The sequence below is a fragment of the Strigops habroptila genome, chromosome 12 (assembly GCF_004027225.2).
Source record: "Strigops habroptila isolate Jane chromosome 12, bStrHab1.2.pri, whole genome shotgun sequence".
NCBI lineage: Eukaryota > Metazoa > Chordata > Aves > Psittaciformes > Psittacidae > Strigops > Strigops habroptila.
This window is the reverse complement of record NC_044288.2, coordinates 9,889,678-9,908,467: the sequence shown is the minus strand read 5'-3', so window position 1 is coordinate 9,908,467 and position 18,790 is coordinate 9,889,678. Positions and strand designations below refer to the sequence as shown.

The window sequence follows — 18,790 nt, the reverse complement described above, 5'->3', positions numbered from 1 at the left end:
TCACAGGAGGGAATTTCAAGGAGAAAACAGAGTGGAAGAGTAGTCCCAGAATAAAGGGCTGCTGGGAAAACTGAGATTCTTTAATATATAGAATTAAGGATTGCCAGTATCCTCAGGGAGGAAATGCAAATGGGGTTCAGACCATTTTTTTTTTTCCATAAAAATTAGGAAGGAGAAAGAATAGACTTTGAAGTTCAACATGTTAGTAAATGAAAGCAACAGCAAAGGAGACACAAAGAGAAAGCAAGCCCTGGACGCCTAAAATTATGTCTTAAACACTTGGTACTGAAAGACAGAACCTGAGGTGATGAGACTTCCCTTCATGCCACGCACAGATCCCAGAAAATCTCTAGATTAGAAACTGCCTGAGAAAAAAGTATTGCACAACAAAGGTAGGATGGAGTACAGCATTCAAATGGGATTCTTCGGGCCTTATTCAGCCAGGCCGGGATGACGAGGCTCAAGGAGCACAGCAAGGAAGACCTGGAGCACATCCCAGCCTGCTCTCGGATGTGCAGGGCAGAGAAAGGATTTCGGGACTGCTCTTTGACTCTAGGGAATGGTGGCTGGAGTCAGTGTAGATGGAGGTGACAGCTCACAGATGTCTATGGAGATGTCACAAATCCAACAGGCAGCTCTACAGGCATCTGCAGGTTTGGCTGCACTGGCAGGGCTGAGCATTCCCAACACCCTCATGAAAGCTGGATGGTTAGTCCAAGCTGCACGGGGGTGGTGAAGGACCAGAAGGACACTGTAAGGATGCACAGCAATAGCCACTGCTGGGTCTGGCAGAGGGATGGATGGTCTGTGTGGTGACCTCTCAGAGGTATCCCAGCCTTGCTTGGTGCTGGTAGCTGGCTGATGGGCAATTTGTATTGGGGTGATGGTCATTCCAACCTGTGTACTTGGGTAAGGCAATTACAGAACAAGTTCAACCCATCATTACTGGTGGCCATGGAATGCCATGTGTCAGGAAATGGCATCTGACCATCACCGATGCAGATAAGTGCTATGGAGGTAATTAGTGCTACGGGAAGGGTGGTTCAAGGAAGAAGTGCTCCAAAACCTGCACTGGAGATTGATTTATCCATCCCACCTCTAATGCACTGCCAAGCAGTTAATGGTACATCCAGCTACTGGGGTAACTGAGTGAATTCGGGAGTCCATGGGATAGAGGAGATGAAACACCATGATAAAAAGGGGTTGGGTCCTTCAGACTATAAACTCTATGGCTCTGTAGCTGTTCCTTGCTCCAAGACAGATGTGTGGACTCTAAGAGTTTAAAGACTATAACACAACCCTGACATCTTTTGTTGTTGGGTATTTTTGGGCTATTTTTGTGTTTCTTTTTTTCTTAAATACATTTGGGAGAAATTTCTCCCTTCATCCAGAGGTTCATCTGACTTCCCTGTACTTAGGCAGCACCTAAGCCAGGCTCTGCTGGTGGGGTCTGCCCTTCTGCCTTGCACAAGGAAAGCCCCACATACAACTGTTGCCTATTTAAAGTCATCTACAAACCAGTTTAATAAAAGCTGACTGCATCTGCTTCCATGTTATTAGTTCTGCCCCAAAACTCTGTTCCTGGCAACACAATGTTCCACGCTAATGAGCCAAATCTTCCCCTCCCATGGCAGTACTCCTAAACCTCCACACCATTCAGTTCACAAAGTTACCACCCTGTTTTCCCCTCGGGGGAGGGAAGGATTGCAGCTGCAGAGGGGGTTCTTCAAATAATATGAAGGCCAAAGATCTGTGGGAAAATCTGCTCTCAGACAAATAGCACTTGGGGGCATCTGCAGAGAGAACCAGCCCCTCTTTACTTCTGTCTGGGTCCCACGTCCTTCTGGCAGCAGAGTTTTTTATGAACCAGGCTGCCATTAATCCCCTGCCAGTTCCTACACCCTACCATCCTCTGTGAGCAGACAGCACAGAGTGGGAGATAATGCTGCAGGGAAGTGGTATTTACTTCAGCTGGATTTTGTGGCTTCATGGGAGACTTTCTACTCGGGGCAGTTATTTCTCACCCGCTCCCACTGCAAGAAGGAGGGATTTGCTGCAGAACAGGACAACTTTTCTCAGCTCCTTTTCCAGCGTATTTTCACCCATTCTTGCCACTTCTCTGCCTGCAGCACCGAGCGCGAGATCAGCGGCAACGTGAGGTTATCGCACTGCAGCGATGCTGCTCAGATTAAAGAGACATCAGATAACTCTCATTACCTAACTGAAACTCCCTGCTAGACCTTTAAAGAGACACGATAATGCCCAAGAAGCTGGAGGATTGCTGCCCTGGCAGACACCCCAGGGCACCTCGGCTGAGCTGGGGGGCTGCACCCTGGCTCTCCCACCCCGCTGCTCCTCCACCTGGGATGCAGAAAGGGCTGGGATGCAGAAAGATATGCACAGGATGCCCGGGACGCAGAGATTCAGAGAGGGATGGGATGCAGAGAGAGATGCACGGGATGCCTGGGATGCAGAGCTGCACAGGGCACGAGGCAGAGCCCCAGCCACCATGAACACATGTGGTTTTGGCCTCCACACGCTCACACCTGGAGCCTCCAGTAAGGAAAACTTCAGGCTTAGAAGCTGACACAGGCACAATTGATGGCTTTAATATTTCACAAATGGATGCACTAGCAAAACAGCCTAACCTACCCCATTGTGCCGAGTTTCCTCATGCTTCTAAAAGTCGGACTGAACTCATCTGACCGCCTCCTCTAATGCTTTCTGGTATAAACCTTTCCGCACCACATGCGACAGCAGCATCTCCCTGGAAAAGATTTCGTTTGCTTCAGACTTTGCCTCAAGCCATTAACTGACAAACTGGCAGCTAACTACTGTTAACAAATGATTTCCTAGAGATTACTGTTTAAGTAAAAAAGGTTCCAAGATAAATAGACTCATTCTGCATGACAAGGAATTTGAATTATGCATCCAGGGGTTTGGTACATGTGTCCAAAAACGATGCCGTGCAATCCTGGAGGTTGTTCTCATCAGCATGTTACAAGTGGGGAAATAAGAAATGACATTTTGTCCTCGGTTTAATAGCACTGATTTGTGTGGCATGTGTATTTGAGACGTGTTGGACCATCCAGTGGTCTTTCCCACTAATGCCACTCCATGAAACTACCATTCAGGCTGAGAAGGCAATTTGCTTTTAAAGCGAGAAAAGATGCCAATTGCCTCGAAGGAGCTGTGGTCTTGGGACCACCTGCAACTTGCTAAGACATGATGAAACTGCAATTTGTTTAATATCTTGAAGTAAATAGTCCATAGGCAGCACAGCTTACTTTTTTTGGCTAGTCCTTCTCTGATCACTTCTGAAACACCCCCTCTCGCAGCAGCCCGGGTTGGATTTGATGGGGTTTTTTCCAGTATCAATGTGGCTTTCATAGAATCCCAGACGGGTTTGGGTTGAAGGGGACCTTAAAGCTCACCCAGTTCCAACCCCCTGCCAAGGGCAGGGGCACCTTCCACCAGGCCAGGTTTCCCTGCAGTGCTCTCCAAACAGCGCTTACACACAAAATGATAAAGCTCCAAAACGCTCCCGAGGGAAACTGAGTCACGGCAAAACAAGCTCCTGTGGGACTGGGAGCAGGAGCCGGGATAAAACCGCGCTTCCTCCGCCGCAGCCCTGCACGGCAGTTACAAGACTATCCGGTTCCTCTGCTATAAAACTTGGTACCATGCCTCGCTTCTTACCCGATTTTGAGAACATCCTGTGTTAACACATAAACAAGCGGTGCTGCTCGTGCCTGGGTATTTGGCTGTGGCCATGTGTCTGACACGGCACCTGGTGCTCTCCGGGAATCGCTCGGCTCCGCATCAACCCAACTCCCCGGGGAGCAGACAGCAGAGAGGCAGCTCCCACCCACAGCAAACACCAACGCTCCCGCCCGGAGCCAGGCATGGCACTGCTTTGAGAAGAGAATTTGGATGAAGAGAGATGCTTTGGGATACAGGAGCTGATCTTTCAGGCATTTATATGCAGATCCATGTACTAGATCAGTAGAAATATTATAATTTTAAAACATTATCTTTGGCCAAGTTTAAATCTACGCATGTAGTTATATGCTATTCCCAGTAAATGCCAATAACCAAGCAACTGGCACTGATAGATGAGGTAATTTTCTGTCCTCAAGTGTAGAAATGAGGGTTTTTCTACAACAACCCTTGTGTTCAAGTGCTGTCAGAAGCCCCAGTGAGCACACATTTGGTGTTTGTACCTGCTCCCAGCAGGAAAAGCAGAGTTCACCAGAACAGTAAAAACTCACATTGCCAGACATAACCCTGGTTTCAGCCCTCAAATTAATTATGGCAAACACAAAAGGGCTTAGGCATGACGGTAACTACAAGCCAGACACATTAAAAGCTTTTTAGCTGTTTCTAAAGACCAGTATCTGTTGCATTGTGCAGAGTATGGATGCCAACACAAGCCAAAATGACTTAGCACTTAGCTGGAAATCTGTCCTTACATCACTGCTGACTGCGTGTAGAAATGAAGGCACTTACTCTGTGAGGTTTAGATAAAATTACTGCCCTGTCAAGGTGTTCCCATGTCCCCTGGTCCAGCTGTTTTTAGGATGCTGTATTAACAACGACAAACACATTTCTGTCATGTCACTTTACAGTATTTGATCCTTCGAAGTCACTAACAGCCTGCAAGAACTCAAGTGATCCATCTGAAAACGTGAAGCCTGTTTCCATTGGAAAAGGAACAGACCTGGACGAGGGACAAGAGCTGCCCTTCAGTTAAAACAACGCAGAGAACAACTGTAAGTCTCACAGTAAATCACTCAGAGCTGCATTGCTTGAGGAGCTTGTGTCCTGCCCCAGCACAACCACAGCTCCATCTGATTTGAATGAAACTTCAGACTTCAGGATGTTCATGCCAGCTATTTAAGCAGCAATGTCATTTCTTCAGCACCCGATTACTGCATTCGCTACCGCCAAAGATTTTGCTCCAATTCCAAAAGCAAACTTATTTTGAGGAAATAGACTGTTTCCAATTGGCTTTTGAGGGACCACACACTTAAAACCCTGGCCAGGCTTAAACCTTCAGCCGTCCCTGTGTTTGAGGCTGTACAACGCCAGCACCCCCATCTGTACTTATGAAAGAAACACCCAAACTAGATCAGCATTGAAGATTCAAACATTCTTTACAGAAAACTATCCCTATAGTGATGATTTCAAACAAGTAACCAGCTAAACCCGAAACAACAGCAAGAAAATCAAACCTGATGAGCTCTTCAAAAAGATCTCGAGCGATATCAGTTGGCAGGACTCTGTTGTCTATCCCAGAGCTACGGCAGTTTATCCCAGCCAAAGCCCAAAGCCGGGAGGCTGCATCCTTTCATATTGCCAAACAAAAGCCAAGTTCTGATCGCTGGGATGAGGAAGAACTTCTTTTGTTGGGGATACATTGCTGCATAATTACTGCAGATTTCATTTACTTGCTTTTGAGTACTACAGCAGCTATAAAGGCCGAGTGGATGCGGCAGCTCCTCGTGCTACCTAAAGCTCTAGGTTTACATTTTGACAGTTATCCCTCCAAAATACCAGGGATGTGTGTGTCTATTGAAGGAAAAGAAAGTATTTCCATGGACAGGAGACAGGGCGATACAACTGATCCTGTCAAACTGATGGCAAGGAAAGAGTTTCATGTAAAATTAAACAAAATAAACACGATTTACCCATTTCCTCAATAAAATCCGAGTTAGAAACGTGGGGATAAGATCCAAAAGGAACACCCCTGAGTAAGGGACTATTCCTGGGAGCAGAACGTGGAAAATTCCATAAAGCACGAATGTTGCTAAGAATACTCGAAAGTCAAAGCGTTCTGTGGGTGTGCATGCACAGAGATGTCAACACAACTATTTCATGATCACCGAAATTGCTACTAGCCTGCATCCTCTCCGAGTGGCTATTTTTAGGACCCGGCCTTTCATGTGGTATAATGATGTGGATTTTACAAGAGCATTTATAATGTGTTTCATATGGTGCAGAGTCCTGGAGAAATCGCTTTCTATCAGGAAAAGTTAAACAAAAAGGTTTGGGTGGGTTTGTTCCTTTAGTATTTCTTTTCTATTATTGCTTTGGATTTGGGGTTCATGTGCAGATGTGAATTGTGACAGCACTCGGTATCCCAAAGGAACACTCAGCACAGAGACACGCGATCCCCCAAAACCTCACCTGGATTTCTGACTGCACACGTCCCTTTGGACAGTTGGATTTCAAAGCTGGCAATGCCCCACTCTAAGCTACAGCAGGAAGCCAAAGCTCAAAGGCCAAACCCCGACCTCGGCTATGCTGGAGTCAGGGCTTGTGCGCTGCCTCCCACATTAGTTGCCCTTTCTTCTTTCAGGGCAGAGTCACACAAAGCAGGGTCTGTGGGTGATGGTGACTCCTCCTCGCTATCTCTGCTTCCACACCAGTAACTCCAGGCAGCAGCATGTAACAAGACCCAACTCATCAGCCTCTCCACGCTAACAACAACAATTTTTCATGTGGTAGATCTTAGGATGGTTTATTTCCTAAACATGAAAGCAATCTCCGCAGTGCCATCTCCTCAGTGTTGGAATAAAAATTCCCCATTCCTGAGCCTTCCTCAGCATTTTGCTGGGAATAGCGTCTCCTCAGCCCTCCTTCCACAGCGTGTTTATCATTGCAATCCCCTCGTGCTGAGTCAAGCACACTTCTATGATCTTGGGCTTTCACATTTTACTTGTGTGTTAAGTCCCATCAGAGGAGAACCTCTGTTTACACTCTGCTGTGCTATTCCTCGGAGCAAACCGCAGCAGAAAACAAATTCAATATAGAGCAGACAAGTTGAATCACTTAAAAAAGGAGCTTTTTTTTTGGTCAGTCCATGATTACTGCATAGCTCTTCAAGGCAGACGTGTACTTTGTATATTATAGTCCCAGATTCTCAATGGAACAAAGGAGATATTGTTGAGACAGTTTTTTGCCTATCATTTAATCAAATGTAAAGTTGTTATAACCGGAGGGGAAAAGTGCTCCAGATTCTAGGATCCAGCTTTACTTCGGTTTCAAAAACTTACCACAGCATTGTTGAGTTTATTGTTTTCTTTAACAAAATACTAATTTTGGGACCCCATGAAACACAATGAACCAGATTCCTTTCCTTGCAGCTGAGCTCTCTTTAGCACAGAAACGGTGGCCGCGAGAGGAGCAGTGGTTTAAAGCCACTTTGGCGACCTCTTGCCCAGCACCTCCAGCCAGCAGGATGCTCTGGGTGGGTACCATTAACTCTGCCACGTTTTGCCAACCCTCCTCATCCTCAGTACTGACCAACTGTCTCACTTTCTCCGTGAAACCACTTCAGAGAGGCAGTGGTGGTGAAATAGTCCCTCCTGACTTTGGGAATGGTCATAAATTATAAAGACCTAAAGGAAAAAAATCAGAGAAAGCCCAGAGAAACCAGAGAAAGCCTGCACAGCACAGAGCAGGGATAAACTGCTCCATAAGGAGCTGAAGGCGAGAGCTCTATGTCCAAGATCACTGGGAGGTGGCCAAGAAAAGGATCCTGCTGTAACCAAGGCTCAGAAGCACATGATGTTGCAATCACTTCCTTTAAGACATGAAGTAGGTGGGTTTGTGAGCCAGCAGCATGTGCTGAATGGGCCATCCCGAGGCGAGAATGAAGACCTGATACTCACAGAGGGTTTGGCGCAGGCTTTGCAGATTCCCGGGACATCTCTGCATCCACACCATGAAACACTCACCCTGCCTGGGGCCTGGAGGGAGCTGTGCCCTCCCGGACAGACCGCTGGACAAGCCAGCAGACAGAACAGGCATTCGGGCTTTACTGATTCAGCTGGATTAAAACTGGAAACTCGGAAATGAACAGCTCTGTATCCTGTTACCAATCCTCTGAGTCACCCATCCTCCTACCAAACCTTTGTTTCATCCTCCAGACACACCGACTAACGAGCAAGTATCATGTTATAGAGAGATTTGGAAGAATAGCACAAGTGAACCTGTGGCGGGGGGGGAACTCTCAGGTTCCAGCTTGGCACGACCTGGGATTTGGTCAGGCTGAGTTTTCCCTGCTGCAGTGGCTCTGCAAAGAGCTCAGGAAGCAACTGGTATGTCCTCTCCTATTTCTGTGCCCTCCACCCACCACTGGTAAATGATGAGGTAAGAGCATATATACATCAGGCTGGGAGAGATGCTGATGTAAGCCATCTGCTGGCACCCAGCACAGCGAGCTGGAGCAGCAAAGGCATGGGGAACCAAGGAAGTGCACAGCAAAGGGCAGGAGAGGCGCTACGTGATGGCGTGGACAGCCCAAAGCCTCGGAGGGGTGGGATGGAGAGAAGCTCCCACGGCGGCAATAGCCTCTAGTCCCTCTTCAAATCAGTGCAACAGACAAGAGGAGACAATCCTTAAGGATTTCTTGAGGGATTTGTGACTCAAACATGGTGCAGGAGATTGTAGTAACTGAACGGCAGCACGTGCAAACCCACCCTGTCCAGCACAGCCTCCTGTGAGCACACACGAGGGCCTTCCTTCACCTTCCTTACAGTGAATTAGTGAGGGGCTCAAAGGCCAACATGTACGAAACAAGGACTAAATTCAGTCTTGCTGAATCACAACCCAGAGAAGCTGTGGCTGCCCCGTCCCTGGCAGTGTCCAAGGCCAGGTTGGACACAGGGGCTTGGAGCAACCTGCTCTAGTGGAAGGTGTCCCTGCCTGTGGCAGGGGATTGGGACTGGAGGAGCTTTAAGGTCCCTTCCAACACAAGCCAGGCTGTGATGTGAAATTAATGGCAAGCTGTGGATGTTTGCCCCTAACCGCTGAGTTTCTCAGCACTTGACTGTGCTCTACAAATAACCATCATGTCATGTACATGCAGACACACACAGTCTGGACCAGCCTGCAATCTGAGGCGTGCACTTCACACCACCCGTATCCTGAAAACCTGCTTCACTTGCAGATCACGCTACAGATAGAGAGGGATTCAGCCCGTGATTAGGATCTGGCCTTTCACAGATGATCTGTGAGAGGAGTCAAGAAAGCCATCTCCACAGAGCCTGCAATGCGTGTTTAGTCACAGGAACACGCGTGGTTACTTGAACGGGTACCTTGGAACAGCAAATGCCAGCACTCTCTTCTGGTTAAAGCACATGCCATGTGCTGCTCAGCCCCAAATCGCTTTGTACTTCCCAGTTACAATTTCAAACATATTAATGATTAACACGGAGGAGCTTTGGGAGCTTGGGTTGATGTGAGGGTTTAGCTTTTCCCTCCAAATTCTCAACTGGTTGAGCTAATAACGCTTCACAAACAGCAACAGTTGGAAGCTTGCAGGAACGGTGCCTTTACCATACACATCTCATAGCAACTCCCCACTGACAAAGCATCCCATGCCTGGGAAGCCAGTTCCAGGGTAGCCTGGGAGGGAATCCCAGTGGGAGAGCAGATATTGTTGAACTGCCTGGATCACATGCACGCTCATTCACATGCACGGATTTACATAAAACTTGCTTTTTGTTTCCCTGTGACATTTTTCTTTCTCTTTTTTGCCTTCCCAACCATTTTAAAAATAAGGTTATGTTAGACCACACACAGGCAGTGCTGTATCATGTCACTGCTTCTTAAGCAGAACTCTCTAATTTATTTCAAAGGGAAGTTCTGCTTCAAAATTGAGGGTGTGATATGAACTCAGAAATTAACACAAGAATTTTCCTTGGGGGGGAAGCAAGGCTGAATCAGACATGCAATAAATGACCTGGGAAGCCCTGTGCTGTGGTACATCCCCCTATCCAACATCATGCTTTAATAGAAAAAAGTTATTTTCACCATTACCCTATTTCAAGCTAGGTAGAAGAGCTGGAATTAGTGGATTCACTCTGGTCAGGAGGGAACAAGTTACTCAGCTGTGTGTCTCCAAGGACATCCATCAGCAGGCACCACGTTCCTAATGCTTTCTGCTGGGAATATAACAATCTGTGGGGCAGAGCACTGCCCCAGTGGGTCCCATAGCACAAGCCCTGTGCCAGCGAACCTGGCTGGGATGCTGCAGGCACTGCTGGGAATGTGCAGAGCTACCGTTTGCTTGCAGCTGCCCTCCCTCCATGCACCACATCTAGAGAGGGATGCAGCAGCCCTCTCACGCACAGCAGCAAATCCCCATCCCACGGCGGCTCTGAGGAGTTTTCCCACTGGTTTCAACAGCATCCGACCTCAACACAGGAAAAAGCACCACTAAACCATTGCCCTGACAGTGTAAGCCGGGACGGAGAGACAGAGCTCCGCACAGCAGCAGCTGAGCTGCAGATTTCCTTCCACCAACTGCTGAGGGGGCAACAGCCTCCTCCTGCAAAGGGATGGAGCAGCACAAGTCGCCACATCCCAGGGCTCAGCTGCTTCTGGCCAGGGAAGGGCAGCAGGAGCATTTCAGCTCCGTGCTTTTTGACCTCACGTTAGACATTTGGGACCTGTGGCCCCAGGCCAGCAGTAAGCGCACTTTCATCCTGCCCTGCCCAAGGGGACATTTCAAACCCTCTGAACAGGAACCAAGCTCAAGGAGCCCGCTGGACCACAGGGACGAGGCTCTGAACACTGGCACGATTTGCTAGGCCTGCAGTCTCATTCAGGGACTTGAGATGTGCAGAGCTTGGGAAGGTACCACCACCCTTCTGCTGCTGCACGAGCTCTGGTTAGACAACTTCATAATTAAGAAAATGAGGTAGTGTCTGTTTTCCAAAGAAACTGAGGCTCTTGGATCTCTGTTTCTCACAGAGACACGAAGTCCAGTGCCTCAGCTTTACATATAGAACCTCTGAATTCTGCCTGCACACACCTCACACAACAGAAGTGCACAGAAGGTGTGAAATGCTCTCCCGGGAGCTCTGGAGTGCGAGAGCTTGTGCCCTACATACAGGGCAGCATGGCTCATTCCCCTCTTTTATAAGCCTATTTACAAAAGGAACTTAAAGGAACTTATAAGTGCTCCTTCTACCATTTAACTACCACATGGTACAAGATATAACAATGTTCAGAAAACCCCCTCGGGTCTAAACTCAATTATATAACTGTAGCAAGAAAAATATTTTAATCTGATCAAAGTGTTAACATGTTTGACCATGTCTGACCTCTAATGTTTGTAACCACCTAAAAGGCTGATGTTCTTACTAAGGATGTACCTTAATTTGATTTAAAGTCATTTGTACTATTTAAAAAAGGATATAGTTTTATGATTTTTTATTTCAGTTAGAAAAACAGTTCCTCGGCTTGTCAGTATTCTTGGGAAGTTTCTTGCAGATTTTTAACTGGTAAATCCTATATATTTCACTTGAGGAAAAGCTGGGCTTTGCAAGGTAGGAGAGCCGAAGCAGAGCCACAAACCACCACACATGCGAGACCGGAGCGACGGGTGAGAAACGGTTCTCCCGGTGCCTTGCAAAAGTCTGAGGTTTCAGATGCATGCACAGGCTCCTTCTTCACCCCCAGCCCTCCCTTCTCCCTCTGACAGCTCCACTGCCAGGCCAGGCTACTTGTGCCTGCTCCAACAGCATCGCTCCAGCTGAATAACCCCAAACTCAGTGCAAAGGGAGCCACTGAGCCCAATGCCCAGGATCTGCCCGCTGCAGGGTGGCTCCTGCCACATCCTGCTGCTTGCTGGGGACATCGGCTGCGCTGGGCCTTGCTGCTGCTGTCAGGTACCCAGACATACCCAGTGCACCACTCCAGAGCGAGATCATACACTCACAGCCTGGTTTGGGTTGGAAGGGACCTTAAAGCTCATCCAGTTCCAACCCCCTGCCACGGGCAGGAACACCTTCCACTAGAGCAGGTTGCTCCAAGCCCCTGTGTCCAACCTGGCCTTGAACACTGCCAGGGATGGGGCAGCCACAGCTTCTCTGGGCACCCTGTGCCAGCGCCTCAGCACCCTCACAGGGAAGAGCTTCTGCCTCAGAGCTCATCTCAATCTCCCCTCTGGCAGGATAAAGCCATTCCCCCTTGTCCTGTCCCTGCATCCCTTGTCCAAAGCCCCTCTCCAGGTTTCCTGGAGCCCCTTTAGGCACTGGAGCTGCTCTAAGGTCTCCCCTTCAGGAGCCTCCTCTTCTCCAGGCTGCCCCAGCCCAGCTCTCTCAGCCTGGCTCCAGAGCAGAGCTGCTCCAGCCCTCGCAGCATCTCTGTGGCCTCCTCTGGACTCGCTCCAGCAGCTCCATGTCCCTCTTGTGCTGGGTGCCCCAGAGCTGGACACAGGACTACAGGGGGGGCGTCTCACAGCACATAAATAATACAAGGGAGCGTGTTTTGGTAAAAGAGACAATTTTGGCTGGGGCGATGTGAGGAGCCCAGCAGGATGCTGGGGTGAGCAGAGGAACACTTAGCGGGCTATAACCACCTCGAGGGAAGCAAAACAAAAGTGATGCTGCTGAGAAAATAAGAAAGAAAAAAAGAGGAAAGCAGCGTGCTGGTAACACTGGCAGCAACACACCCACCCAGGCTGGCTCCAGCACCACTCACAGCACCCGGCCAGGGTCTGGAGGGAGCCCACAGAGCAGCACTGTGGTTTTACAGTGAGTCGCAGAGCGGGGTCCAACCCGCAGCCTCGGCGCCGGCCGCCCTCCGTCTACAGTCGTGTATTCTGTTTTTCAATCAGGTAAATGTAAAGCCCTGACAGTTTGCCAAAGTACTCCTGGGTTAATTCATTTAATTTTTAGTTTTGGAAGGTTCTGAGATTAGTCCTGGCTGCAAACAGCCGTTTCCAGGAAGCATCATTAACCAAAATACAATCTCCACTATCAAGCGCACGCACGAGAATGGTAACGCCATTCACTCACACAACCCTCCTCTGCGACTCTGCTTGTGCTAAAGTGTTAATTAAACACACTTCTATGGATGGTGAAGTATCTGCAATCTTCGGTCACAAATCTGACCTCCTCAATTATCGGAAGCAGCCACCAGATTACAGCCCACACTTCATATAATATACTCAGTAGCAATAAATCTATATGAGAGCAATACACAATTTACTGTGATAACCTTTGCAGAGTCAATATAAATACAAGACAAAATTGCCCAGCTATTCCAATATTGGAATAGCTATTTTACCAAGTCAAAAACCACAAGACCAGCCTTTATCTGAGAAAGAATCTTCCCATGTCTGTTAGGTTGTGAGTTAAAAGTCTGTTAAATCAAATCAGTTTCTTAAGGCATGCAACAAACCACCGCAGGATCAGAACAGGCCTCAGTGAAGCTGGCTGGGGCAGGGGATGATTCCCGTGGCTCCCAAGAGGACAGGACCATTCCCTCTCTGCTACTTCATTTCCCCGCTTTGAGTTCTGCACAGTCTATTTATTCCTGTCTGTTGCTCCGACAGGAACCATTTGGGGTTTTACTACATTATCAAGGGGAAAAGCGATTCACAAACCACAATCTACTTTTCAGCCTAATTGCTAATAAATAGACTATTGCACTTCGTGGCCCATCTAGTAAGGGTTTAAGATTAAAAGAAATATTCCACTACAAGAGTTTCTGGGCTAATATAACTCTGAACTTACCCAGATTCTACACTAGGGAGCAAAATAAATACGTTTAAATAAGACAAATTTAATAGAATTAAAAATTTATCTGGAAGAGAGCAGCTTAATATTTTAGGAGGGTGAGGGGGATACCTGGTACCTGGATGAAGGGACACAAGGTGGGAAGCAACAGAAGAAATGCTTATTTGGATTACAACAACGTACACTGGCCCTGCCTTGCAAACACATCTTTTCTTGCTGCAAACTGAAGGAAGACTTCAAAATTTCGGGACAGAGCCTCAAAACCCACTTCAGCAAAGCTCCAACAGTCTCCAGGCAGGGAAATCGGTGCCCCCAAGAAGGGCTCTGCTGGGGTAGGGGCAGGCTCATGGAGGGACCCATCTCCTGCCACCCAGGCCAGCAGCATCGACCCGCAGGGCACAGCAGTGATTCCCACAAACAATATTTCACCTCGCTTTAACTTGAGTTCCATACGCCACAATCCAGCACTTTTTCATAGCGCCAGTTTGACATCCTACCCCTCTAGCCAACAAATGACTGAAGTTAAGCACAATATTAGACATTCTTTTAAAACTTATGCCTTTAAAGGTGAAAAACTAAACCCGAAATAAGCCAAACGATCTGTTTGATCGGGCTGTTCTCATTTACTGACTGCAAACAGAATAATGCCTGAAATGAATGCAGCAATGCCGGCTCCTCAGGAGCAACACGAGCACCAACTGACTGCTGCAATGTCGTGACATGATTTTCTGGAGTTCTGATAGAGATGGCGATGGGAAAAGACAGCTTTTGTAGAGAAGCCTTTAGTTCGATTATTCAGACAGCAAAACTTATAAACATGAGAATATACAGAGTTACTAAAGCTGATTTGACCCAAGAGGGAAAAAACTTTACAGGAGGAAGACGGGAATAGTCCTCCAGCAGCATGAAGCCTTTTCCTAAAAACCTCTATTGCCATTTTAGAAGCACAAGATCCACTCTCTGGAGCATCACCCACAACAGAGCCCTAACCAAAGGCAGGCCAAACCCTGGCCATTTTACAAGCAGACACGTCAAACTGAAGTTGAGCTGCGGGACACATCCCTGAACACAAACACCAGAAGCTGCTCGCCTCCAAAGCCAGTGACCCAGAAAAAGGAAGGGGCATTCTTACATCAGATATTAGGATTTGATTGCTGGAAGAGTAAAGGCGAACCTAGAGCATGGGGAGACTGGAAAAGAAGCTCCTCCAGCAAATTCGGAGCGAGGCAGGCGCTTGCTGCCGAGCATCTCTGCCCCTTCCCATTCCGCCTCCCATTTGGACAGAGCAGTGCCCAGGCGTTTTAGGAACCAGGCTGCAATTTGTCAGGAAAAAAGCACGTGTGGTTGCCTGCGCGATAACTGCAACACTTCAGCAGCGTGAGAGAGGCCGCAAAACTTCTCCATAAGGAGAGGACGAACTCACCAGAGGTGACATGGATCCATTTGGCAGATAAGGATCTGAGAGCATGAGGAAGGGGTAGCCAGAGTACGCGGATCCTTTATACATCCCTGGGTCCTGATGCTTCATACCTGTTAAAATCAAAGTTCCCCATCAAGATTCGCTTTACAACAGGTGATTCCTCTGCATGTCAGGGCCCACCACAGAGGTTACAGAGCATTTTGGGGCGTCTTTTTGCCCTGTATCCCTTGGAAAGGGTGTTTGTGGAGTGCCGAGGTCCCATGGGGGTGCATTGGGAAGCCTCGTTGCCACAGGAGCAGCATTCCCAGGAGGGCTGTGGTGGCCAGGCCGGCATGGTGGTGGTGAAGTTGGGGACCGGGTACGGGAATTCACCCACCCTGGGGATGGCGAGCGCTTGGCTGTGGGGGACACACACACACACACACAGAGGGAAGGGGGATCACTGCGACTAACCATCATCCATGTGGTCGGGCAGCTTCTCCTGGTAAACCCTCTGCGGATCCTGCACCCTCCTGACGGCCTGCACGGGGAGGAGAGACACAGACGGGCATTGCGGGGCGGCGGGCGGGCGGGGGGCGCGCAGGGCGGGAGCGCAAGGCGGAGCGGCGGGGTGTGTGTGTTGGGGGGGGGCCCGGTTTACCTCAGGGTCGGCGGCGGCGGCGGCCGGGCTGCCGGTTCCCTCCGACTCGTTCACCAGCGAGGACTTGAGGTCGGCCAAGTCGCGCTCCGTGAAGGCGTTCTCGGGGATCTTCTCCTCCTGCTCGCCCTCGTCCTTGAAGGCCAGCATCTCGTCCGTGGCCCCCAGGTCGTCCCCGCCGCCGCTGCCCAGCTGCGGCATTTTCCTCCCGCCGCTCCCTCACGGGCCGCGCAGCAACTTTCCCGGTAAGTATTGTTCTCCGCCGCCCGATCGAGCCCTTCGTAATTATGAGGTGTTTTTTTTTCCTGCTCCCTCACTCTCTTTTTTCCCTCCTCTTAAAAAAAAAAAAAAAAAAACCAAAAAAATCGCTCTCTTCAAATTTTTCTTTATAAAGTTTTTTTTTCCTCCTTTCCAACTTTTAAACTTTTTTCCCCCCCTTTAATTTCCCCCTTTCCAATTCTCTTCTAAAGCCTTTCTTTACAAAAATAACATAACACTATGGTTGTTTTTCCTTCTTAAAGCTTCCCCCCCCCTCTCCTTCCTTTCCCTCCCTCCCCGGCGGCCCGCGGGGGCTCGGCAGGCTGCGGGCGGGCGTCGCGGGATGCCGGGCTGGGCTGGACCGGACCGGCCCCCCCCCCTTTCTCCGTGCCGCCGCCACCGCCGCCGAACCCCCCCCCCCCGCCGCCGCCGCCGCCGCCGCCCCGGCCCCTCCGAGCCCCGGAAAGTTGCGCTGTGAGCAGCGGGCGCCGGCGGCACCGGAGGCGCGGAGCGGCCGGTGGCTGTGTGCGAGCGCGGCGGCGCGGCGGGCGAGGGCTGCCGGCATCAAAGCGGCCGCCGGGTGATTGGCAGCGGCGGGGAGGGGCCAGGGGCGGGCGCACACACACACACACACACACGCACACACACACATGAACACACACATGCACACACGGTCCTGGAGTGCTTGTCTTAAAGGGACCGGCAGCCCGCCCCAGCGCGGAGAGCCCCCTCTGGTGTGGATCCGCGGGTGGGGGGGTGATTGGGGGTGGCCCTGTGGTGGCCTGAAATGGGGGCTCTGTGCAGCCCCCAGCTACGGGCATACACCTGTATGCACACATCTGCACACGCACCTGTGGCCACACATGTACACACACATCTGTGCACACACACACATCTGTGTGGACACATCTGCACACACACCTGTGGCCACACGTGTACGCACACATCTGTGTGGACACACACATCTGTGTGGGCACATCTGCACACACACCTGTGGCCACATGTGTACACACACGTCTGCTTCCACATCTGTGCACACACTCATCTGAACGCACCCCATACACATCTGCACATGTGTATGTGTTTGCACACACACGGCTGCATGCGTGCATCTTCACGCGTGTCCGTGCATAGCTCTGAGTGCACATGGTCTGTACATGTGTATCAGCACACAACATCGGTGCAGCCCCACACATGTCTCTACAGGTGTCTGTGTGCCCATCTGCACACATATCTGTACACACAGATCAGTGCGCACAGCTACACATCTGGCACACGTGAGCACTTAGCTACACACAGCAGTGGGATCCACACATAGCCCAGAACTCATCAGCGTTCTGATGAGCACACACCTGCACACAGCAGCACACAGCAGCACATCTGCACACACAAACACATCTGCACACACAAACACATCTGGATGCTCACATTTGCCCACGAATCTACAAGCACAGATGGGCAGCACTAAAACAGCTAAACACAGAGGACAAGAAAACTGTACATGAAGCTGCAGATACACGTCAGCACGTATATGTGTGCACACACAGATACACATCAGCACACATATGTGTGCACACACTGAGACACATCAGGACATGTGCGTTTGTACAGAGATCACCACATACATGCATGCACATACAGACACACATCAACACATAATATGTGTGTGTACACAGACACATACAAACGTATATGCGTGCACACACTTAGACACATCAGGACATGTATGTGTGCAAAGACACACATCAACACACATGCTTGCACAAACAGACATGCATCAGGACATGTATGTGTGCACACAGACACACATCAACATGTATATGTGCACACACTGGAACACTTTGGGATATGTAAGAGTGCACACATGGACACACATCAGCACATATATGTGTGCACACATAGACACACATCAACACATACATGTGTGCACACACTGAGACACATCAGGTCATGTCAGTGTGCACGCAGACACAGATCAACACATGTGTGTGCACGGAGGCACACACCAGGACATGTATATGTGCGCAGACAGACACATCAGCACATACATGTGTACACACACACGTGTGCACGCAAGGATGGCGTCTTGGCGGTGGGTGCTCCCAGCACAAGTGGGTGCCCATGTCCGTGCGGCGTGGCCGCAGCACACACCAGGCCCAGGGCGATGCCACCATCCCTCATCCTGGCCCCTTCCCAGCAGCTGGACTGCCGAAAATGATGAGTTTTCCTGAGTGGCCCCGCGGGTCAGGAAACACAAATTACCCTCCTCGCAGCCCGCTCCGAGGACACGAGACACTTCTCTGTCGGCGTCGGAGGGATTTTTAAGCAGTTCCCATGGAAAAGGAAACTCCCCATCTCTTGTGATCACACACGACAGGTCCTGTGCATGTCTCCGGTAGCTTAAAACAACACCCTGATATTTATTTTCCTTAATTAAGATTGCATAAGATAGCCCTGGGTCCTGGAGACTGCTGCACAGACTGTAATGACGCCATGTAAATTGGGTTTTATGACCCAATATACTCCATATTGTCACATTCAGCCCTTGAATAGGAAGCTAAAAATCTCGGTCCCTATTTTTCTTGTTAATTAGGGTATTATTACTGGGGATATAATCTCATTACTTTTTGGGGAGGAGAAGAACGAGTTGGAGCCACTTTGAAAAGTCCTGAATGTATTTAAATGAAGCGAAATCCGTCTTTCTGCTAATTGCTGATTTTGCATGACACAGAATTCTTGGGCTGATTCGGGGGCCGGGTTTACGCTGGGCGAAGGGAGAGGGAAAAGATGCTCTTTGCTTTTTTCCTGCTCGGCTCTCCCATCCAGATGAGTGAGCGCTGCCCCATAGGAAACTCCGTCTGCAAATTTCCATTCTTTTAAACATCACAAAAATCAAATAAGCTGCAGCCACTTTGAGTAATAATCATTTGAATGAAA

The 18,790-nt window shown here is 49.4% G+C and overlaps 1 protein-coding gene across 3 annotated transcripts in view; it reads right to left on the bottom strand.

The window, feature by feature from the left end:
• The window catches only part of TCF7 (transcription factor 7), a 67,252-nt gene extending 50,820 nt beyond the window's left edge, over positions 1–16,432 (bottom strand). Inside the window, exons 1-3 of one of the 3 annotated variants that reach the window (XM_030504625.1) lie at positions 15,599–16,432; positions 15,412–15,478; positions 14,962–15,068 (exon numbers count right to left, since the gene is read on the bottom strand). In XM_030504625.1, the coding sequence (XP_030360485.1) occupies positions 14,962–15,068; positions 15,412–15,478; positions 15,599–15,796 (372 nt within the window). In that variant the 5' untranslated portion in view covers positions 15,797–16,432. The remainder of the gene's footprint in view (positions 1–14,961; positions 15,069–15,411; positions 15,479–15,598) is intronic. The other 2 variants (XM_030504624.1, XM_030504626.1) reach the window with 2 other exon arrangements.
• Between the last annotated feature and the right edge of the window lie 2,358 nt (positions 16,433–18,790).